Source organism: Manacus vitellinus, unplaced genomic scaffold (assembly GCF_001715985.3).
Source record: "Manacus vitellinus isolate BGI_N305 unplaced genomic scaffold, ASM171598v3 scaffold_51_pilon, whole genome shotgun sequence".
In the NCBI taxonomy this organism is placed as follows: domain Eukaryota; kingdom Metazoa; phylum Chordata; class Aves; order Passeriformes; family Pipridae; genus Manacus; species Manacus vitellinus.
In genome coordinates, this window is record NW_021940620.1 from 1,611,721 (window position 1) to 1,636,405 (window position 24,685).

The 24,685-nt window shown below is 42.8% G+C and overlaps 1 protein-coding gene across 1 annotated transcript in view; it reads right to left on the minus strand.

The window, feature by feature from the left end:
- Positions 1 to 24,685, minus strand: part of FSTL4 (follistatin like 4) — a 192,192-nt gene that overhangs the window by 15,098 nt on the left and 152,409 nt on the right. Inside the window, exons 6-10 of the mRNA XM_018081172.3 lie at positions 22,904 to 23,070; positions 12,045 to 12,165; positions 4,836 to 4,997; positions 3,699 to 3,833; positions 2,176 to 2,202 (exon numbers count right to left, since the gene is read on the minus strand). Coding sequence (XP_017936661.1) covers positions 2,176 to 2,202; positions 3,699 to 3,833; positions 4,836 to 4,997; positions 12,045 to 12,165; positions 22,904 to 23,070 — 612 coding nt within the window. The remainder of the gene's footprint in view (positions 1 to 2,175; positions 2,203 to 3,698; positions 3,834 to 4,835; positions 4,998 to 12,044; positions 12,166 to 22,903; positions 23,071 to 24,685) is intronic.

The following is a 24,685-nucleotide window of genomic DNA, read 5'->3' on the forward strand; positions in this document are numbered from 1 at the left end:
ATTCTACTGCTGCAACTCCTTGGTCCAGGGGATTATTTCAGTACATAGGTGGGCAGTGGGGTATTTTGTATTATTTATATCAGTAAGGCAGGTACTAGATTGGGAATTGGGGCACTAATGAGGAGGGGTTTTCTTTTTTTCAGGTTGGATGGCACAACCAGTTCAAAAACTAAAGGCATAAGGAAAGGCAACATATCTCACCTGTATAGCAAATTCATTTTTAATGGAATTGAAAGAATACATGAAAATGTAAAAACAAAAATACCATTCCTGTCTTCCAGCCCTCTCTGTGCCAAGACTCCACATGCTTAAAGTTTGTTTGATGGATTCTTTGTCTGGAACAAATGTGCCCATCAAATACTACAGAACAACACAGGCAAGGGAATAAACCTGTTCTACAGATACTGAATTGTTTAGGAACATCAATAGTAAACCTGCTTTTACTGCCCATGTTTTGCCTCTACATTGCTCATACTTTTATTTAAAATGTGCAAGGTTGATAAGCAGTAAGTCCATATTGTTTAGCAAAACCATAATAAGACTTTCTGCAACCAACTTCTTAGCTGTTCTTTAAATATTATTGTACTTCTGCATCTGGTGGGGTTATCCAACTGCTTTCTTTAAAAAGGAGCAGAAGGGATGCTGTACATAAACAGCATTGTGCAGAAGATGCTGGACTGATTAGAAGCCCCAGAGATTTCATTTGCAAGCAGAAGGGAGACAGCAATTCTTAGTGCCTGTAATGCCATTTACAGGAACACCAGCAGTGAAGAGCCTCCTCAGGGCCCTGCACCAGGCACTTGGGGGTATTTGGGAAGAAGTGGTGGGTGAGGTGGCTGTGCCACCTCTCCTGACCTCCAGCCAGCTGCATTTGGCTTGGGCTGGACTGGCTCAGAGCTCATGCAGTGTATTTGCTCTGTGTGCCTGTTTGCAGCCAACAGAGGCACACCCAGGGTGCAGCACCACTCACTAAGCACTGGCACCTTCCTTCTGCCCCTAAAATCCTCTGTGCTGAGCCCCAGCCACGCAGAAAGCTCCATCCTGAGGGCATGAAGCCCAAGTGCTGTTTTGGGTCCTGGAGGCACCACTTGTGAAGGGGCGAAGGGAGCGGGGCAGCCCTTCCCAGAGGAGGCAGGGGATGGAGGGAGGGGGTCTGCAGTGGGCAGGGGGACGTGGCCCACAGCAGTTTGTCACTGCACAGAGACCTTTCCCACCCAGCTGGAAGGACACCAAGGTCCCATCTGCCTCACATGCAGCTGGCAGATCTAAGAACTGCCTTACACCTGAACTTCAACCCCAGACCCTTCCTGCAGCCCTCCAGGAGCCTGAGGGTCCTCATCCACACCCCGTGGCTCCACAACCCCAGGGACAGATGGACAACCTCTGGGAGAGCCCCTTGGGCCATTGCATGGTGCACCTTACGGGATGTTTTGGGAATTATGACAGCACGAGCATGCACAAAATCAGACAATTTTTCACTTCAAGGGCCTCCATAATATCTTTGGGTCAATTAGCTGCTTTGGATGGTTTATTTTTCCTAATTTGGCTTCCAAGACACACAGATGTTGACCTTGTGCAGGGCACACTATAAATTTGATCAAACCAGAGATCTTAACTGCCAATTAAAACAAGGAGGAATGGGGCAACCTTTACCCTGCATCGATTTAACAGAGAGAAGGAAGAAAATCTGTTGTGGTTTAGGTTTTTTTTGCCTAACGGTCAAGAACACAATTTCTGCTGCTCACCTAGAACACATCAATACATGCTACTGAAAAGGAAGAGCTTGAATTGCTTGCTTAAAAATGCAGTGTATTGAATTTATGCCTTACTTGTTCAATTATGGTAATTTGGGAGCACTTCTGACACTTGTGTGATTGTTAATGCAGCTTCAGAATCTCAGGCTACTCACATTTGTGGCAGTATATATAAAATTCATATTTTTATATATTTTATGGTCATCCCTTGTTTCAGAGTGGGAAAATGGAAGAAGTTATAGGTAGGAGAGTGACATCTCTTATTTGAAGAACTTAGCTTTTAAATGTCTGGTCTGTACTTAATCTGGTAACTGTGAAAGCTGACAGGGTTAGTGGTAAGTCAGTGGAGAATGGCCCATCATGGAATTATTAAAGCAGACAAGCACATTATCACTACAACAAAAGAACTTTACTGCAGTACCTTCCTCTCGCCACAGTATGTTTGCAACTGCAGCATCAGAATATTGGGAAAGCCAGAAAATAACCAGGAAAAGAAAAAAAAACAACAAAACAATGTCAAAACTTTCATTGTAGCAAGTAACTGAATAAATACTCACGTTTACATGAACTGTTTAATTGGTGAAAACTTTGTAACATTCATTCAAGTAAAATATCAGGAAAGACAGAGAGTTCTAAATACATTTGCCCCTCTAGAGACAATTCAGAAACTTTGTCATGGAAAAAGTCCTGCCTGAAATGAAGGGGGACTGTAGCCTGTGCAAAGATCAGTGACCTCCCAAGGAGAAGCTGTTCCCTCCAAATGCAGCTGGAGGCACAGCACAGGCTGGGATTGTCTGTGCAGGTTCAACAAGGAAACATGACATGGAATTATTGACTCATTAAGGTTGGAAAAGACCTCTAAGATCATCGAGTCCAACCATTAACCCAGCACTGCCAGGTCCACCAACATCCTTCAGAAGAAGTCTGAGACTGGCAGCTACAGCAGCCACACACTTGGCTGCATTTTTCTTGGATCTTCTTGCAACTCCATTCTCTTTTAGAATTCAGATACACTTTGAAAGTACACCTGCATTTGAACTTCTGTTTAAGATAGATCCAATTATTTCTCAACATCCTGTAATTTCCTTTGCTCCAGTATTCAAGGGAAAACGACCAATGTTAAAAAGAGTACATAAATCTGGTTAATGAAGAATAGAATATATTTTCCAAAGATTCTCCACAAGGGCCTATATTTATGGGTAACTTGGTTTCCAATTCTTGCTCTATATTAACAGCCAGAAAAGCAGCAAAAATTCCATTTGCACCTAAACTTTTAGTACTACCATAAACCTAGGCAATCTCCCAAGTAGTTAAGATGGCAGAATTAGGAAGGATCAGGCCTCTGGGAGCTTTTCCATTGGGGCAACTAATCAGCTCCTTCAGTAATTGTGTTTTGGGGACAGTGTGGTCACGATAACACTGCCACACTCCTCCAGGAGACAGGAGGGAAGAATATTTGGCTTTGAAGATAATTTCACACTGAGGGAAACCTATTCTGCTAGTTAGTGATGTAAAAACAAGTAAAAGAAATAATTTAATCACTACATTTTTAAACATCTAAATATTTGAGAACGACTGGTAACTGGCTTCAAAAGAAGAAATCTCATACAGAAATCAATGAGATTTATAGAATTTGACAAAATACTACATTTTGGATTCTCTGATATCTAAAGTTATGGCAAATTTTCTACTCTAATAAAGCTGTTACCCATCCCACACTCAGTGTACTTCTGGCACATGAAAGGCACCACTGGCCTGGGCAAGATTTTACCTTCTCTGAGTGATTCCTACCCAAAACCCCTGATCAAAGTGCAGTCAAAACTGTCATCACCTTATGGAACAGTCCAACAAACTGCATGCAATGGCCTGAGCTATTAAATTACATGTATGCCATCACATTTGTACATCCTTTAAGGAAATCAATCCATGGAAGATGAAGCTTACGGGTCTTTCTTGCTGAGTCTTCGATGAAAAGTGAAGATATGTCCTCGTCCACTCCCACCTCGTTTTTGGCAATGCAGGTGTAGGCACCAGTGTCCTCGTACCGAACACTGCTGATGTGGAGCTCACTCCCATTTGCTGGAAGAAAGACACTCATAAACAGAGTTTCTCACCACTGCTAATTGCTGTTCCTGTCCTTAATTGCCTTCCATCGTCACAGCCACCCAGTGATGGCTCATATGGACCTGTTTCCCCATATGGAGCTACAGGTTTCTGGGGATTCTCATGATGTTTTGCTTCTTTCCTTTAGCACATACATACTCCACACCAGAAAAGAACAAAGAACAATACTGAGAACCAATAATAAATTACATTTCATTTATTTCTTCTTCCTGTTAAAAAATTGCTTTGGCTTTAGTGAAGAAAAAATAACTTCAAATTTGCAAACTGTTTTTTGTCAGATCACCAAAACCTTTGGTTTGGGAGGGGTCTCTCTACAGTTCTTCCTACCATTTTGCTTTCTAGAGTGGGACCACTGCCTGAAACCTTTGAAAGATGTTGAGTTACCACACCCAGCATGCAGGGATATCAGTGCTGCCCACACTGGCTGAGGGCTGCAATCCACCACAGCCACACTGGGACATGAATTGGGGGGGGGTGTTAATATTTTCACACATAAAATTGCAAATAAGTATTTTTGCCTTTTGCTGTGTCTGGTGCACCCTCATCTGAACAGGGACAGACAGGAGCTGAGCCCAATTCCTTCAGAGAGCTCAGTGTGTGCCTGATTCTCCGCCGACCCGCATCCAGTGTGGGCTTAGATCTGAACAAATAATTTAATGGATTTCTCTTCAAATAATTTAATGCATTTCTCTTGTGATGTGCTGTGCCCAAGAAGCCAGGCGGTGGAGGAGCAGGCAGGCTGCCTTTGAACAGAATGCCTTCCCCACTTACATCAATCGATACCACGTTTCCCGAGGAATTCACAGGAGAAAGATAAAAAGAAAGAACAGGGGGTTTGTAACATGATTTCCAACAACTGCGGCTTAGCAAAGTACAAGAACTTCTGGTTTAAAGTGCAAAATAATCCTCCTTAATCCCCGTCTACAATACTTTAATTAATCAAAATGCTGTTCTTACCGAGGAGCGAGAGCTGTTTGGACAGTTTGGGCGTGATATCGATGCCGTTCTTGAGCCAGGTAATTCGGGGATTAGGGATGCCCTCGGCGTGACATCTGAGGCTGGCGGACACGCCCGGCTCCTGCGCCTGCGTCTCGGGGTACACCCGGATCACCGGAGGCACTGCGGGGAACAAGGGATTGGGCACTCGGAACCCCCCCGCCGGTGCCCCCCAGAGCTGCAGGGAGCCCTGAGCCCGGAGCTGGGCAGAGAAACAGCGCTCTGGCCTCCAGGGCAAGCTCCAGGAATGGTTTCCTACAGCTCAGCCTGGGGGGCAGGACACAGAAAATAATTTCCCAAGCCCTGGCACAGGTTGCCCAGAGAAGCTGTGGCTGCCCCACCCCCGGAAGTGTCCAAGGCCAGGTTGGACGGGGCTTGGAGCAACCTGGGCTGGTGGGAGGTGTCCCTGCCCATGGCAGGGGGGTGGGATGGGATGGGCTTTAAGATCCCTTCCAACCCAAACCATTCTGTGATCCTCTGATTCTGTAACAGAAAACAGTAAACTAACACACCAAGGCCAGGGAGCAACTCTGAGATCCAATCTTGTATTTAGACCACTCTTGCTTGTTTTTGCTTTCATTAAGTGACTGATCCAACTTAATAGTTGGATTAAAACCTAAGGTGGGTTTTAATTTACAAGTTACTACTTACAAGTTACAGGATAAACTCCAAATCTTCACTGAGTCTAGTAAGGAAGGAATTGGAGTTTTTGCCTATTAGAAGTAGCCTAATATTCAGTATTAACTGAATATCCATCAGGAAGTAGCCTGTGTATTTACTACCTCTTATTCTGAATAAATAAAGTGTTTATCAATTACTTCTTTTCACTGAGAGGTTTTCAAAAAGTGACTTACCTCATTTCAGGAAGGCCCCTCTGAACCACTTAATATACTCAATTGGCAGAACTACTAATTATATTACAATTTCAGAGATGCTCATTGATTTTCAATCATGTTGCCTTCACTGCTCAAACCAACAAGGCTTAATACCACCCATTAACTCTTTCTTACCAATTTACTCACAAACTACAAAAAGAATTTGCAATATTGCAACATCAGTGAAAGACACCAGTGAGACGCTTTCACCTCAAGGGACAAATAAAAGGAAATGTCAGGATGTGCCATAACAGGGCTGATGGTGTTTGTGTTTCACAATGAAGGGGTCAACTTTTCCACCAAATTAGGAGATTTTGGGGCCCATGATGTAGCTGAGGAAAATGAACAACAACTGCTGGCACTGGTGGAGGACAGAGGAAGATTTGTGGGTTGTGTTTTGTTTGTTTGTTTTTTTTAAGAAAGCCTGAATGAGTTAATAACAAACTTTTTCTGGAAATCACTGGCTTAAGGTATCAAATTCAGTGCTCTATTTTTATATAGTAACTCATTAGGCTCCAGGATTATCAAAACTAAATTGTCTTAACAGTTGCTTTAGAATAAAATGAAATCCTGGTTTGCAGCTTGTTATGTGTCTATACATTCATATGGGGACAGTTTAAATAAATACATTCTCTAGCACACACTTTCCATCTTCCTATTTCTATTTTTTATGGGTCTTACCAGAGAGAGATGTATTTTACTTCTGTCTTCTCCACCAACTGCCAAGCATTAACCAGAGCTGAGTCGTCAGCTTGGAAGGAAATCAGCCCTGACAGAAAGCCCTCAAGTCTACTTGGGTTTTATGGCTTTAAAAGTGAGAGATTGTTGAAGTGTAATGTGAGAGGAAATGCCTACAGCCAACTGCAGAGGAAAAAAAAAAACAGGGACTTCTAGCAAAAGAATGGCTTTGAACTCCACCTCTGCACTGGACCTGTAGGTTTAGTTCCCTGTCTTCTATTTCCACTACTTAAAAAGAAAAGAAAAGATGTTATAAGGTGAGGGAAGCACCATCCAATAGCTTTTTAATCAGGCGGTTACCAAAAAGACCAGGTTTGTTTTATTAAACTGAGCGTTCAATTTCTAAATAAAAGCATTTACTACCATTTTATCTCCTCTTCCCCACATTACTGTCAGGTTTGCAGCCCCTCCTGACTTCAGGAGGTGACAAATCCAAGGGGGAGGAGAGCAGGGGAAGGAACCTGCTGCTGGAGGTGCTGGTGGCTGTTGGAGCCACCCCTGTGTTTATTTAAGGCACAGTTCCCAAGCAATTCCAGGGAATAAGACTGGGAATCATTTCATCAGTATCTTAGAAAATGAACTTAAATTTCTCTCAGTCAGTGTGTCCAGGTACAACATGATAAAGACAGTAATTTTTGTCCACTTTGACAGAATTTTATGAAGGTCCTGCACTCAATGCTTGTCTCACCTATTATTTGCTTGCTACTAGTAACGTTTTGTGAATGAAATGATTTACTAACTGAGGTGTACTGAAAGCCCCTGTGATTTATTCAGACTCACAGCTGGAAGGTGCTGTGTCTCCTACAAACCCAGAGGAAAAAAAATTTACAACATCCAAGGAGGTCAAGTGCCCAAATCCGGGTGAATTCAACTGATTTGGCTGAGATGCCTCATGGCCAAAGGCATCAGAGCAATGTCACTCCAAGCCTGGTGTCTTCTTCTCACCTGCCAGCTCTCAGAGACAGAGCCCATCCCAGTCATCACCAATTTAATGCTCTCAAAACCAGTGGGGGCTGATATTTTCTTGTCATTGTTTGCTTTAGGCTTTCCTGTTCATCTGGGCACTCGTGCCAGCTCTCCCCATGATGGTCACAATCACTGTGATCCCCAGAATTAGGGCACTCTTTCAGAATCAGCCTCACACCTTGAGAGTCTGCACGTGACTAATCCACCTATTTTACCTGCAGGGCTGAAAACACAATAGATTTATTACTGCAAAAGGTAGCTCAGAGGTCCCAGACACTGAATCAATGCTCTGCACGAAAATTTCCTCAACTTAAATTTACAGCAAGAGTGATTAGTAAGGGAACTGGGTTTTTTTCACCTACAAAAAAAGATGTGTTGCACCTCCATTCCTGCTCTCTTATCATTTTCCTGCTCCTTCTACTTTTAAACTTTTTATTTTTTCTCTCTTGTCTTACATATTTCACTGCACAGGTAAATTATTGCATGCAAATGCCTTGTGATAACAGCAAACTGCAGAATGCATTTTTATTGTCCTTGCTACAAATTAATACATTCCAAGTAAGCACATTTTTACTTTAAACTTGCAAAGGTTTCAGCTCCAGACTTTAGGATATATGGATTACCCTTTGCTTTTTCCCTGGGTGAATATATATCATCGCTAACCATTACCGTGTCTGCAGCCAAGGGCAATATAAAAATGCCATTATCTTAAGCAAAGTAGGAAAAAAGAGGCATTGAAACAAGCAGGAGATTGGGTAGATTGCCTACTGCTGCATACAGAGCAGCACCTCAGTTGTGAGCAGCCCAATCCATTCCAGCAAAGCAGCTCAGGTGATAAAGCACACGATGAGCACAGATGGTGGCACCGAGGCCCACAGACATCCATTGCTGCAGGAGCTCTGTACTCCAGGGGCTGGTAATAATTAACAGATTAGTCATTTACTTGAGATGTTTCACTCTCTCCATTTATGATTTGAAAGGAGTTTGCAGCACTGTATGTTTGCTCTTGAAAAGCCACATTACCAAAACAGCCGTGCTCAGAACCTCTCCCTGCCACTGCAAAATCTGTCCTATTGGACCCTTATAATTGGGCTGAGGATCAAATGGCTTTTTAAAACTACTTTCAAGGAATACAATATTCTGATTTATGCTGATGTTTTCCTGAGTGCAAGGACCAAGGAAAATGATGCCCTACACTCAGCAGTCTCTTGATTTGCAAACTATCAATTTTCATAGTTGATTACAATTTTATGAGATTCTTTATCCTCAGCAACTCTTTTTTCCTCTTGAAAGTGATAAATTGCTTTTCCTCCCTACAGTTAGTGTATGCTGTACACATTTCCCAAGCAATATCCATACGTAGGAGAGAACATAATTTTCCTACTGTTCTTGGCTTCTCCTGATCAAAGATACCAGCACACAAAATGAATTTTTCATTCTTAAACTGTTTAAACACTGCCTCTCAGCACTTTCTTTTCTTCCAAAAATGTTAAGGGCCAGATGTATAAATACACTGACTTAAATTTTACCACTAACTGTGAATTCTAAGATTGCTCAGCTCAACACAAACCTCCCACCCCAACCAGGCTGCATTTCACGGGTGCTTCTTGCCCAGATGTGAGCCAGTGGTTTGGGGCACTCATCTGGTGCTCTTCACATTTTCTGCCTAACAAGATTCTCATCTCTGCTTGTCAAAATGAGCATCTGGACCTACCCACATTATTTGGGATATCCTGAACCAGCTGATACAAAGGGAAGTGCTGCAAAGCAATGAGCAGTTGAGCAGCAGTAGAGCTCCAAATCCCAGAAACTTCCGATGTCGTCAAAATTGGGCTGCAAAATTTCTATTTAAGCTCATATTTCCTAACTTTCTATATCCCTTAAGCAATGCAAAAGCCAGTGTTACGTTCTAAAAAGAGGCAAAGCAGAAAGCAAGATAAAGAGAATATAGTATGTTCAATAAAAGCACATGAAGTGAGCAAACAGAACTAGGATCAGATTCTTTTGTAAGCTGGACTGGTGGGTCTCAGTGCGAACAGTAAGACAGGGCCCAGGTGGTACAAAAAGGATCCAAGGACACTGGAAGAGTTACTGAAGCTTTGAAAACACTGAATTAACTGAAAAACAGTCTAAAAGTTTGAAACTGTCTGTACAGACACAGTGAGCTTGGGAAGGGTTGGGGATAAACCCTTTTACTGCCAGTTGGCTCTTCTTTCTCTATTCTCTCCCAACAGACAAACTTGGGAGCTGTCAAAAAAAAATTCTGATAACTTTTTTTCTGATAATTTTTTTTTGTGGAATAAAAACCCCCTACACGTTTTTGATGTTAAAAGTAGATCAGTGCCTCCCCAGAGGAGACAGGAGAGCAGATACACCCGAGTTCTGGCTGACTTAGTTCTGTCACATTCTCTTACCATTTTAGTCCAGTACAGGGAAGCAACAAAAACCCTCCCGTGTAGAAGATGGAGTTTTTAGTTTGATACAGACAGACAGAGACAAGCCCCAGCGCTGAGCAGAGCCCATCAACCACACTTAGAGGCTCAGCATCTTCCCTCTATTCACTTTGGCTCAGTTTCTTCCCTCTTCTCCTGTCAAGAAAAATTCCTCCATTTGTCCTTTAAGTTATTGAAAACCGAGGTTTCCCTGCAGAGGGCTCTGCCTTGGGAACCCCCTGATGCATCTGAAATCCAGCAAGGCTGTCCTGCCATCAGGGCTGTCATCACAACATCAGTTGCTGGACAGAGGCAGAAAAGGAGAGAATTTAGTGATGTGGGCAGGCAGCCAGCCACATCAACAACTGCAAAAACCTTTAGGCTTTGAAAAGCCTAATGGCACACACAGGAATATCAGATGCTGTAAGACAAAGATTCCTGCACTGTTTTCTAGCAAGCCTGGGTTGATACCAGAATGCCTGGCATTTTATTCAGTATTTAGTGACTATAAAGCAACATTAAAAAGCCAACAAGAAAAGTGGGGGTTTTTTTGTATAATGGCATTTTTCTATCAGCAAGAAAACCCCTGTGCAGCTGTGGTGTGAAACTTCCACTTAAAAGAAAATGTGATCTTTCAACAACAAGTTAAATCTAAGTGGTAGGCACGAGTATGGAACAGATTACCCCCTCCCCACACTCCATCCAGCATTCCTCTCATTCTGGTTTTAGTTTCAAAGCCTTTGGGCCTTCTATTCTCAGTGATGATAAAGTCTACATTGTTGTCTGCCAACTAAACTCCATTCAGGCCTCATAATACATCACATAATAGACACGGGATTAAGTTGTTAGCTGGCTTTTCTTTCAACTGCCATTCATCAACCAAATAGCACTTTGAGGAAGGAAACCTATTTTCCCAGCTGTAGCTTGCACAATTTAGTTATCCACATTGCCAAGATTTACAGTTTACTCTCTCAAAAGATGACAAATTATTATGGAGAGACATTAAGTCAGTTCTCATTCAAATCAAGCGGGTGCCTCGTGCTCCCCTCCAGGTACTCGCTGTGCTGGGGGAGCACTTCCATCCAGCACACCTGGTTTTTAACTTAAACCTAAACCTCATGTCCACCATGGCTCTTCTTAACATCCATAAATACCCCTTTTTACTGTTCCTCCTCTCACTATTAACCTGTGTAACCTGCTCTTACCAGTTGAAAGCTCTCCTTTGTGCATGCCTGCAACACATCTAGAGAAAGGACTCGATATTAATTTTCCTTATGTTTCCTCTAATAAAGTTATTGAATTTTCCTTAAATATAAACACTTCCATACCAGAGTATGTCAAAATCTGCCCATAGTTAGCAATGGGTGACCCTGTCTCCTGTTCTGGAAATACTGCTGGGCATATTAGCACATGGAAATAAGGGTTTAAAGTTGGAAAAGGATGTTGCTGCTGGGGAGGTGGATACTCCATGGGCTGCTCCCTTGATGAAATGCTGGTTTAATCTCATGTAATTTTAAACTAAATCCGACTGACTGAGTTTGAGGTCAGGAGAAAGATAGCGAGTGCCTCAATATAAATTCCACCAGGCACAAATGTGGTCCAGGGGACGGAGGTGAACGAGAATGCTGGAATATGGCCCGTGTGATTCTCTCACCCGTAAAATGGTTTGCCCTCATTTTGCAACCCAGTGGGCCAGTGTAAATAGCCCTCAGTGAACCAAGCTGAGTACAGCAAGGCAGGAATCTGATACATGGCTGGGAGTTGGACGGCTAGTTTTGGAAACATTGCTGTATTTATTTAAATATTCTGGGCTATTTCGTGCAACAGAAATGATTTTCTGGAAGAAGAAATTATCGAGGCAACACTTGTGTTGACAAAAGTAGTAATTAGTTTAAGAGATGCTTTGAAATATTGCTCTGAGTCTATGGAGGTGTCAGTGACAGCTTTTTTGACGGTGAGGATCCCTGCTGAAGGCCAGGTAATTATACACAGCCCCCTTGGCACTTTTCTTTCTGACTGTGAGTGAGCCCCGAGCCGTGCTCACTCTCGGGCACAGAGAGTTTGGGCCATGGCTTCACACACCTCTGTGTGAATGAGGCTAACACACAACTTTTCTCAGGGAAGGTTTTCATGGAATGTCATATATGCCATTTACTAACCATTCACCTGAAGGATGTGGGTCTGATACAGCTCCTCGTAGCCGTAGGCATGACAGGTGTAATTGCCCATGTGCACGGTCGTTACCTTGGTGATGTAGAGGGAATCGTCCTCTCCAAAATCCTGCATGGAACAGAAGACAGGAAAGGTGCCTTGTTATTTAGTAACAATATTTTAAACACTCCGTGAATGGAGACTACCTGTTCAGTGGGTTTGATGGCATCACAGCCTGGGGACGCAGCTTGAATTCTGAACAGGAGGTTTTAAAGTTCATGAATCAACAGGCAGGGAGGAAATGAGAGGTGATTTAAGAGTAAGGAAAGCATCTCATCTGAGAATACAAACTTTTGTGCTGGTTGCTAACAAGGTGCTCTTTGCACATAAAAAGATGCCAAGCTCCTGCTGTTTAATTTATGGGGGAATTTAATATCTCCCTGTTAACCTCAGATGCATAAAACGCTAACGTTTGGGTGGGTTCAGGGTTCCTTTATCTGTGTTGGTTCTTAGAAAAGGCACTGCAGCCTTGAGACTTGAGGAGAAAGAACTGAAGCTGTTTGTCACTTATCTCAGACAATATCCTAGGCAGGAGACAAGCAAGTAGACAAAAAGCCTTTTCTCAGACAAACCTGTTTAGATCTGTAAATGTTTAACAAGTATCTTTCTCCATCCCCTTCATCTTCCTAGATCTGCTCTTGCATTACTTCAATTTTTGACTATAGATGGGGAGGATATGAGTTAGTAGAGATGTTTTGGCACTTGAATATGTTGTACAAGTGCTCTGCTTAGGAATTTATTTCAACTCATTATTTATTTATTTACTTCAATATTTATTTACCAAATTACAGCTAACAGAACCACAGCACTGATGGGTATGCTAAGCAGCTTCTCTTGTTACTCCACTAACGTTCACACTTCTGCAGCTCCACAGTGTTTGCATTTCTATGCAAACCCTGGAGGATACATTTAAAAACAGTTCATGAGCTTAAAGAACGATTTTCCTGTAATCATCCCCACGTGGGAAGCATGCTAAACTGACCTTTTTGCATAATTTTACTGCAGTATTATGGGAAAATCTCAAACTTCGAATCAGGAGGCACAAATCCTGTACAAGGGAGTGACTGTTGGAGAGTGGTTTTGCTCCTGGAAACCCGAGGGCTTGTTTCCAAAGCTCCAGTGTGCAGGTGGAAGGCAGCCCAGGGGACAAGGGGAAGCCCCTCCACAAGGTCCTGCCTGTGCCACCCTGGTGACACAGTCACACAGCAGAGGGTGAGGAGGGGACAGCTCACCACTGTGTCTGCCAGCAGGGCTTGACTGAGCAGGCCAGGGTGCACAGACTACACAGGAAGGTCACTTTGCTCTGCTGGTTGGGAGCCAGGAACCTGGTCCTAATTTCTTTGTGCTGGAGAGAAGGAATCCATGTGCCCTTCTCTGCTGCACCCATGGCAGTACCAACACAAGAGTCACAGAATCACAGAATATGCTGAGCTGGAAGGGACCCATCAAGATCATCGAGTCCAATTCCTGGCCCTGCCCAGGACACCCAAGAGTCACACCATGTGCCTGAGAGCATTGTCCAAGCACTCTCTGAGCTCTATCAGGCTTGGGGCTGTGCCCACTGCCCTGGGGAGCCTGTTCAGTGCCCAACCACCCTCTGGGGGAAGAACCTCTTCCTGAGATCCAGCCTGACCCTGCCCTGACACAGCTCCAGCCATTCCCTTGAGTCCTGTCCCTGCTCTTCAGAGTGAAGAGATCTGTACCTATCCCTCCACCTCCCCTCCTGAGGATGGAGAAGGAACCACCCCCCTGCACTGTTGCTGCTGCCAATGCCTGCCAGGTGCTCAGCAATAACAAGCAGGAGTTGTTTGATCACCGGATGGGCTGATTTCTAAACCAACACCATTGGGGCTCCTTCCACCTCACATTTCCTGCCTCTTCACGGCGCACCTGCTGTGCAGTTTGAAGCTTTCCTTTCCAGCCACCACCTTTTGAACATTTTTTGAAGGAAGCTGCGGTTCTGCAGCAGCCGTGAGATGCCAGCTGGCACCTTCAAGAGAAGTACAAAGGAGCCCATTTCTTGCAGTATGGATTGATCTGGCACTACTTCTGCCAGCTCTTGAATCTTCTCCAAAACCTTCTGTCTGGCACTAGAGAAGCGTCTTCGTGCCTCTCCTCTCAGTGGCAGGTCAGCACTGGCAGGGGGGAGGGAATTTTGAGAACTTGCCTAGTTTTTAGACATGCTTTAAGGCAGATTTAGAGAAATATGGAGCTTACCAGCAGGACAATAACCCTTCCCAAAGCACAGACCTTCACCTGAGAAGGCACAGACATAACCATAACCTGGTTCTGTGGCAGTGCTGCCCCGATGGGCAAACATATCAACAGTTACAAAGAATCAGAGTAAATCCACAGATGATCTGAAATCCATTATCTATCATCAAAAGCATCTCAGATATTATTGTCACCTCAATGTCAGGCAGACTCAGCATCTACACTGTGGGATTAGCTGGTTAAGCTATCCAAGACATTATTACAAATATCTAGTCAAAAATCCCCATTTCAAGCATTTGCCTGTTTTCTGGTCAGTTAGATCTTCCCTGATGGAAAGCAAAGATGCATGAGTAACTGCAAATAGAAAACATATCAACCCTGTTCAAACGATATTTGCATGAGATAGAGAAAATGCCTTGTACTGGAGGGGACTTAGTAACAGCTTTTAAAAGTTAAAAGAAACTCAAATTGAGTTTAGATCAATAAAAGCAGGATGGCTACTTTTATGGAATGATTTATAAGGAGTTGTGGAAAAACAGGACAATAAAATCTTCTCTATTTAAGTAGGTTTCTTCCTTTAAGACATCTCAGAAACATATTCTGAGTGCTTGGTTTGTGCTCTGTAATTGTCTTTTTATGGACAATCTGTTTTTTCCGATGCATACAAATGTATTAATATAAGTAAAGACCCTTGCAAAAACAAACAGATGCAAGACTATAGTATTATTCTCTCCCTCTCTAAATGTGTTTTTCTTGAAAAGAGGGGCTTATGTTGGTAAAAACATGGTTTATGACTTTTAAAAAATATTTTCTGATTTCTAGTGCTTAAAGAAAGTTATCAAGGAAGATTTAGGTTAACACTGTATCACTTATGTTGGGATGAAGGAAATTATCAGCCCTGTATTAGAATCTGCACGCACAGTAAATTCATATAAGACTACAGCATTATTAAAAATGAAAAGTGTTAGATGTGGAAAGGAAAAGGTGATTAAGAGATTAAAGGTTTGATACTGAACCTCTTGTTGCTACAAAAAGTAGTCTGAATTCTCTAAGAAATTAATGGCTCTTTCTGTGTGTTTATGGCAGCTCACAGTTTCTCCCTGTGTTTCCCTGTGGATATAATTAGTACATTAGGATTTCACAGCTACATTTTATATCTCTGGCTGCATTCTTATGCACAAGCACTTTCTGTGTGTGTTTCAGAAGGGTATATTTGGAAGTGATGTAAAAATCAAACCCCAGAGTACTAAGAAATGATGAGTCTTTGATTCCTTAATAGCTCCTAACTTTACATCTCACACTGGTCCCAGTTGGGAGTGCTGGGGCAGAGTGGGAAGCTGTGGGATAGGTTTGGGATGTACCCCATCTCCCTCCAGGCTGCCTTTGGGAGCTCTGAGGAGCTGCCCAGCTGCATCTCTGGGTGTGAGTTAACCCTGCCAGCTGCTGGGATGGGGTGGGCAGAGGGAACGGGGAGAATTCAGGGTGGGAAAAGGCAGAGGAAACATTTCAAAGCTTTGGGTTTATTTCAGATGGTTTTTGCTTGTAAAGCCAGTTTTCCAAGTCACCACAAGCCTAAAAACAGAGTGAACCACAAACATCTATAAAACTGATGGAAGGTGATTCTATCACCCAGGACTATCCCACTTTTAAAGCTGGACTATTTCAGGGCTGTCCAGGAGGCTCAGCAAGTGCTGCACCACCCAGGGAGTGTCCTACCTCAACCCCAGGAATGCCCCACAGTGAGCTGGAAAGGCATTTAAATGTATTGTCCCATGAAAAAGAACAGGCAACCAGGAGAAAGGCAAAAAAAGTAACTTCTGAGACATGGTTTTCCTCATTTACCACTGAAGGTGAATTTTCACACAGTCATAGAATCATGGAATGGTTTGGGTTGGAAGGGACCTTAAAGCTCATCCAGTGCCACCCCCTGCCATGCCACCCCCTGCCATGGGCAGGGACACCTTCCACCAGCCCAGGTTGCTCCAAGCCCTGTCCAACCTGGCCTTTGACACTTCCAGGGATGGGGTGTCCCACAATTTTCTTCTGAAGAGGAAGAAACAGAAGTGATGAAACCAGAGGCAGTACCCACCTAACCCCACAAAGTGATGAACTCTGCACCACAGCAGCCAGATAGGCACAGGGTGTTCATCACCTCTATTTTATGAATTTCATTATAAAATAATTCTACACATTCTGATAAAAAACCCCTCAGAAACCTATGCTTATAATTTCTCATAATTGATAAGGTCGACTAGTGGCAGCTGATAAATTGGCTTCTCCAGCAGTTTGTCTCATGTTCTCTCCTTTTTTCCAATAAAATGTTCTCTGCCCTTCACGAGCTTCTTTCATGTCTTGCAGTTACCCCTCAACTAAAGGGCTGATTAAATGACCTTAGAATATATTTTAACTTTTCAAGATTAAATAAATGCACCACCCTGCCTTTTACATTGATAACAGCTTGGTAATCTATAAAATATTAAAAAAAAAAAAAAAGCTGCTATTCACACAGTCAAATTCAGAAAACAACAAAGCAGATACCAGAAAATGGATGTGTACCTTTTTTTTTTGTATTGTATTTCCTTTCCATCACTACTGATTACCCAAGGCATCACTCTCTCTAAACACAGGATGTTCCATATTTATTTATCCCCTTCCCATTCCAAGGCATTCCCTGGGCACGGGCTCTGCCGGGGCTCGGCGACACCGCGCTCAGAGACATGGACATTGCCTGGAAATCCTGCTCACATTCTGTCCCAGGTGAATCCAACCTGTGACTGTAACACCACAAACCTCCTGCTCTGACACCCCGGAGGGAGCTGGGGGAGAGGAGCCCCGTTAACCCTGGATATGGATCCAGCCCCAATGCCAGGGGGTGCTGGGCACCCGCCACCCACCTTCTCCTGCCTGCTGCAGATGCTTCTTCATGAAGCTTCCCAACATACCTTGGGGTTGTTCCAACATTTAAACCCTTTACATTTTTGGTCAACTCTCCTGTTTTCCAGGAATTTTGAAGAGGAGTTAGTATAAAGTAGATTCAGGCTTATTATATTTTAGGTTAACTTCCAACTTGATCAAGAAAAAAACTCCAATAAGGAACAGAAAAGCCAATCCCAGAGACACAAAAGCAGAGACTCCCCCACCTCCCCTGCTGTGGGGGAGGCACACTGGCACATGTCACCCTGCAGTGTGGCACTACTGCCACGGGCAGGGACACCTTCCACTAGACTAGCTTGCTCCAAGACCATCCAACCTGGCCTTGGACACTTCCAAATTCAAGAGAAACACCACCCTGATTTCACAGTAACTAAGATGTATTAACTAGTTCCCATGAAAAAAGCTTGCCTGATCCTCACAGTCCCAGAAATCTCTCTCTCTGATAATGTTTACAGGGTTTTAAAACGAAATGTACCCAAGCATTTAATAAGACTATTATTATTCAAAATCTACAACAATGGCTATCACTTTGGAAACGATTTCTCCTCACTAATCAGATGTCTCTGATCTTTTTTTACAATAGATTCATGAGTGATTCATATAAAAATAATAAAAACTAAATTAGTCATGGGCTCTTAAATCACTTTCTTTGGTGTTTTTAATAATTCATTTCCAGAGACAAGCTGAGAACTTATGCTTCATTAATATTATTTGTTCTTGGTTTTACACATGCTATCACTTTAGTCATTTACATGGAGAAAAAAATCAGCCTTAAGCAAATGCCAGAAAACTATTGCAAACACAGCCTGATGGGACATTAATTTATCTTTTCTTGTTTTTCTGCTCAAAGAATTTAACACAACATAAGACTTTGCTGGTGAGCCAAAAAAAAAAAGTTTTTGCTTGAACATATGGAAATGAACTTTTTAGATAGTTGTGTAATTATAATATAGATAAAAAATGCGTGAATTTTACATCCTGAGAAACTCAGAGACAACATTACAAGGAAAATCAATGGTAGGTACATGCCTCTAAAAATGCAAGTGAATACAATTTCTGTAATCTTCATTATGGCAAAATGTGAGGCTCTATATTCTGAAAGTACTGTCAGAAGTAATTTTCCACTTAACCTCTACTCTAGAGCCTGCAAAGACCTTCAGGAAATACAAGGATTTTGTAAACTTTGATTTGAAAGTGAACAAACTTGGCTCTAAAGGTGCAACTTTGTGTCATTCGCTCCCATCGCTGCAGCATCTGGGTTTGATCATTTTAACAGCCCAAATTCCCTTAGCAGGGAATTAATGGGGTTTATTTTTTTTATTATTTAACAGTGAATCTACATTAAAAACATGAGGGTATCACCTTCATACAGACTGTTTTAATGGGAAAACTAATGCCAGGGAGTTGCACTTTAAAGGTTGGCTGTTTGCTTTGGGTTTCAAACATTAAAGATGGCAAACAACTTGTTAGAAAAGCTGAGTTTTGAACTAATGATCTAAGGCCAGTTTGAGTTAAAATGTACAGATAAAAATGAAATCAGTAATGAAAGACACTAAAGAGTTTCTGCTCTAGGTACTTGCATTACACTTGGGAATTCACCACGTTCTTATCTACCTGTACACCACAATATTTGTTTTCTTATGGTAATCCTCTCTTCTCTGTTGTTTGTGTCTGCTTCTGAAGGAGTAACTTATGTTTATAAATTTTATCAATTTATGTATTTTTCTCTGGAGATAATGTCAAATCATGTGAAACAATGCCCTGTAAATATTATGTAAGTACCTTTGACTCCACGAGGAGTTTATTATATTTTCAAATTGAGGAATGCTTGCATAAGCATATATTTGGGGAAATGTACTGCCTTTTCCTAGGAGGCAAAAGTATATTATTTTGAAAGATGACACATCTGAACCACTTCACTATTTGTAATCAGAAATCAATTTATAGCTATGACAATCTTATCAGTTTCAGCAACATTATAGTTATTTTCTGCATGAGAAAAGTTGATGTGACTTTTTAAAGCAGAACTGCAAAGGGACTTCTAATGGATAAATAATATGCATGGGTAATTTATGTAGAAATAATATTTTTATGCTAAAAGCAATCTTAAATGTTTGCAAGAGAGATCGTTTAATTACATGTACCATTAGGATGGCTCTTCTTCAATAGCTGTGTGACAACTCATTAACAGAGCTCCTCACAGACAGGACAAGACAAATTATTACGAGTTGCTTATGAAAGCTTCTGATTAAGAGAGCAATGAAAAATTATTAATATTTTGTTGCCAATCAAGATATCACATAAAAATGATTTAACTAATGCACTTAAACAACCAGGCTCTGTAGTCATCTCCAATCTTTCAGTCCTGTGCAAATTTAGGATTATCTAGGTTTTTGTTGGCTGTCTTTGTCACTTGCAGTATTAATGTGGAACACGGTCATCCTTCTCAGACCACATTTGCCATGAATCCAGAGAGAACAAAGCCAGGAAGGACCCTCAGCAGTGCCTCTCCTGTGCTGCTCTCACACCTGGCTGGAAGGATTCTGGTTTTTCTAGACTTGAGCTTCTATTTTCATCTGATTTCTTGAATTAGCATTTAGAAGAGAAAGAGTTTAATTGAAACATAATACCAGGATTTTTCCAAGTGTGTGACTATCCTGTAGGTCCGTATGTGATTACCATTGTGCCAAGAGCAGAGAGGATTTTCTTGAAGTTAAAAAGGTACAATTAATCTCCTGTTGCACTTCCAATTAGCCAAATTGCCAACCTTATTGTGAAAAGCAGAAATGCAATCGAGTTTCTGCTTGAGGCGCCCTAAAAGAAAACTGAAGTAATTTAATTAACTGCCTTCAAGTACATTAGAAGCACGCTGCCTTTACTTCCCTGCTGTCAATGCCTTTAAATAGATTATTGTTTAATGGGAGTTTCTGCACCCACAAAAGGCTGAACCTTTGAAGTGTCTGCTGCCACCCCCCAGCCTGTTGGACACACATGGCTGCACACACATTGCTGCATTTTCACATGTCCCCTTCTCAAAGCCAGGCAGGTGACACCTCCGTGGGACAAGCAGCAACCCCAAACACGAGGTGTTCACGCTGCAGATGATGGCTCAGTTTTCACAACTACAGGACTTTAAAAACTTGGACTAAAGCTGGACAAGCTCAAGCAGTGGCCCCTGGGAATCTCATGATGTTTAGTGAGATCAAGTGCTGGTGCTGCCCCTGGGTCGGGGCAACCCCTGGTGTGAATCCAGGCTGAGGATGAAGAGATGGAGAGCAGCCCTGGGGGTGCTGGTGGATCAGAGGCTGGATTCACAAGTCAGCAAGGAAACTACACAGCTGTGTGCTTAAAAGATCAGAGTTTAACAGGCCTCCACCAACAGCTCACCAAAGTTCTTCCCTGGGAGGGTGGTGAGGCCCTGGCACAGGTTGCCCAGAGAAGCTGTGGCTGCCCCATCCCTGGAAGTGTCCAAGGCCAGGTTGGACAGGGCTTGGAGCAACCTGGGCTAGTGGAAGGTGTCCCTGCCCATGGCAAGGGGTGGGACTGGATGATCCTTAAGGTCCCTTCCAACCCAAACCATTGTGTGATTCTATGATGAACAAAAAGACTGGATTTACCAGCTGAAGGACCCCCTTTCAGCCCTGCTACCAACCAGTGCTTCAGACCTGCAGGTGCCCATCCTTGGTAGCCACAGAGGGGACAAGTCTGAGCTCGAGCATCCCACAGAATGCCCATGGTGGCAGAGAGAAAAGGAAAAATGGCAATCCCCAAATTGTGCCACCTCAAGCAACCAGACCAGAATACAGATGGCAGCAAGAGATACAGAACATAAAAAATTTTATACAGCTTAATTAAAGATGAAAAAAGGTGTGGAGGTGTTCATTAGACTAAAAAATGTTGATGTGCAGTGGTAGCAGGTGCTATATGACAAGGTGATAAGAGGTCATAAACTGACATGTGAAACATTAAAATTGAAGCATAAATCCTGGTTTTTTCCCTGTGAGAATCTCAGTGCTCTTTTGATAGAGTTTCTCAGTGATATACTAGTTCAAACAGATCAAAAAGGGATTTTTTTTTTTTTGCTGTATTACACTCCATGGGAGTGTTGAATCATTCAGAAACCAGTGAGCTTATGTGCAAAGACATAACTCTGCCTCTTAACATAGAATAATCAATGGGAAAGAGAATTACTTATAAGCAACCCAGAAATCCACTTGGGCTGGCACTAAATGATGGGAGGAACTGGCATTTCAGTCTGAAAATGTACTCAGCATTCTCTTTAAAATAGTAGGAGTTGCAAATGAACCCTCACAGCCAAGTGCTATCTGTCCTGCAAGGGTGTGCTTCTACTCTAATTCTTGGACTGTCATTTTATGTCCAGTTCACATATAAATTTTAATCCTTTAAGATTAATCTTACCATAGACAAAATTTCATAAATGTGAGATAAGCACCGAGAATTTTCATTATTTTTGGCCAATAAATTCTAAGACCACTCTTAAGCCTCCATTGCATTTCAATGTCCTGCTCAAAGCAGTGACAAGAAATATATTTTAAAGGATAATACTTGCTTTGACAAAAAGAAAAAGATGTTTTGATGGTTTTAATTACTTGTGTACACAGTAATCACCTATATATGGTGCACATGATTTTCCTGCTAAGGTAGAGCCAACAAATAAAATACTGAGATGCCGTGTGCATTTCTGTCCCATGTGCTGTAATTTTCCTGTTCTAATGCAGAAGAATAAACCAAAGATTTTTCCCATTTCAGCAATCCTGGATACACAACAATTTAGGGAGCTACAGTATTGACTGTAACAGCTCTGAACTGAGTGGTTATCAAATTAACAAGAGCTGAACGAAAATATAAATCAACTCTTGCTGTACTGTAATTAAAATAAAACCTGATTTACCGTGTACTTCAATGCAAAGAGAAATGAAATACAGACCATATTTTCTGTACACTACTTTTCACTCTCTCCATAATTAAATGTTATTAAATAAATGACTAAGTTTATGCCATTATTCAGGTATTGTCTCTGCTATCAACTATGACTCACAGATCAGACCAGCACCGCGAATTAAGAGATTCATCTTCCTTCCTGTGAGGGCATTGCCACACCCTGCTGAATAATCCCATTTTTAAACTGCTCCTCAGAAACAGCAGCCAAGGAATGAGAGAGGAGTATTGGCTGAAAGGCAAGTGAAACAGGAGGGAGAGAGATAGAAAAGAATTATTTGATTCAGAGAGGGGAGAGAGTCATTGCCAATCCCAAATTGTTTCACATTCTCGATGAACCTGTTTCTTCATACTGGGAAAGACATCCCTGAGGAGCTAATGGTCTGTAGAGCTGCTTGCCTCTGACTCTCCAGGTGTGTGGACCACAGGTTGCACCAATGGAATGAGCAACCAGGGGTGAAGTCCCTGTGCTAGGTCACTGCAGCACTGAGCTTTAATTTCATGTAACATGTTCCAAGTCCTCCTGCTCTCCACCGCTTTGCTTTTACCCCTCGGACATACTCACGTACACCAAACATCACGCCAGCTCCCAGTTTTCCACAACAACAAGATAAAACTCGTGCCCTTTTAACCATCACCTGTTGAGTGAATGAGGTCACATTGGAGGCCCTGCCCAGACAATGGCAGCGGGAACACGTACGTTGATGTCCTCCAGGTCGAGGAAGTTGAGGACGACGCCGTTGCGCTTCCAGACGATGGGGGGCCGCAGGGCCCCGCGGATGCCGCAGGTCAGGACGGTGCTGAGGCCCACGGTGATGGTGGTGACAGTGACCCTCTGCTCCTCCGGCAGGCTCAGCCGAACCACCTCTGTGAAAGGCACAGCGACAGGAACAACATCAAACACCGCACAGGGAAGCTGGGCCTCTCCTCCCCCGAGGCCCACCAAGTCCCCCAGACCACAGCGAAAACGTCCCTCTCCCCTTTGGGTAAAGGAAAAAAAAATAGAGAAACTGAAAGACCCGAAACCAACCGAGCTATAGCAAAATATATATATTTACATGATCATCATGGCTAGGCTTTGCAAACAAAGACTTGGGAAGGGCTCTACCCACGTTTGTTACCAGTGTGCTGGTGGCTAAAAAGGCCAATACGGGATAGGCACATCCAGTTGCAAAAGGCACAGCAGAAAGACTCCTTAAGTGGTATATTCTGCAAGACACGATTCTTTCTGCATTGTCTTTTCTCCTCAAGAGTGACCCTGCGTGTGTTCTCAAAAGCATCAGCAGCGTTATAGATGGTGTGTCTGCAGACCTCCCGATTGGAGGCCAGAGTAGACATAGCAAAATATGTATATTTACATACAGTTATATACAGTTACAACACTACATACATATAAAAAGAGAACCCCAAACAACCCCCCCCAAAGGGGAAGGGAAAGGGAAAAGGTACAAAAACACAAAAGAAACCCGAAGCAGGTGTGCACAATCAATAAAGAACTAGCAAAAGAAAATCTTACTACTCTCCTTGAGACAGCAGAATCAGATCAAGCACGGCCGGCACCGTCCACCTCCCGGGATCGGCAGAAACAACAGGGCCCGAAGGCCTCAACTCCCAGATGAGCAAGACCAGCCACAAGGACCTGCTGTTCTCGAGTCCATCGGAAGTGAAGGGAGGAAGAGGCTTCTCTCTCCTTCTTATTTATGCCCTGACTTATGTAAAAATCGTATGGAACACCGGGAATGTGGCCACTTCCTTGGTTACAAACTGGTCACCAAGGAAGGCCTAGACTGAAACTATCACATCCCCCCTCTACCTTCTTTCTTTCTCATTCCAGGAATAACTCCGAAGGATTTTGGCAAGGAGTTGGAATATCTATGCTATAAGAAACCCAAAGACATAAACAATAAAGCCAAGTAAAGAGACAAATGGGATCTGCCACAACCAAAGTCACTGTGTCCCTTTGCTGAGGCATCTCAGTGGCAGCTGTGGCACGAGGGCACTGAGGTGGCCCACGGGCCAGCCTGGCTGACACAGAGCAGTATCAGGAGGACAGGGAGGACAAGCTCCCTGGCTTGAGATCATCTGGCTTTGTTTCTCTACAGCCCTCCTGCCAAGGTCCTTTGAAAAAGCACAAAAATGAGTCATGTTCATTCCTTGAAGAAGAAGAAGAATTAAGGTCAGACTGCTGTCGCTGAAACATAGATAAACCCAGTTTTAAATTGTCCAAATACTGGAAGCCACCAAACAGGAAATCTTCTTTACCAAAGACAGCCATATATGGCATCTGAGATACAGATGTCCTAAAAACCAAAGCTTTCTTGTATTTTATTTAAATTAAAAAAACACAACAGTTATTTTGACTTACATGTGCCACACAAAAGAAACTCCTGAGGCAGACCTTACTGAATCCTCATCACCACCTCTTTGAAACCACATCTCCATCATTACACCCCACACAAGATCTTCATGTCACTTCCTGGGA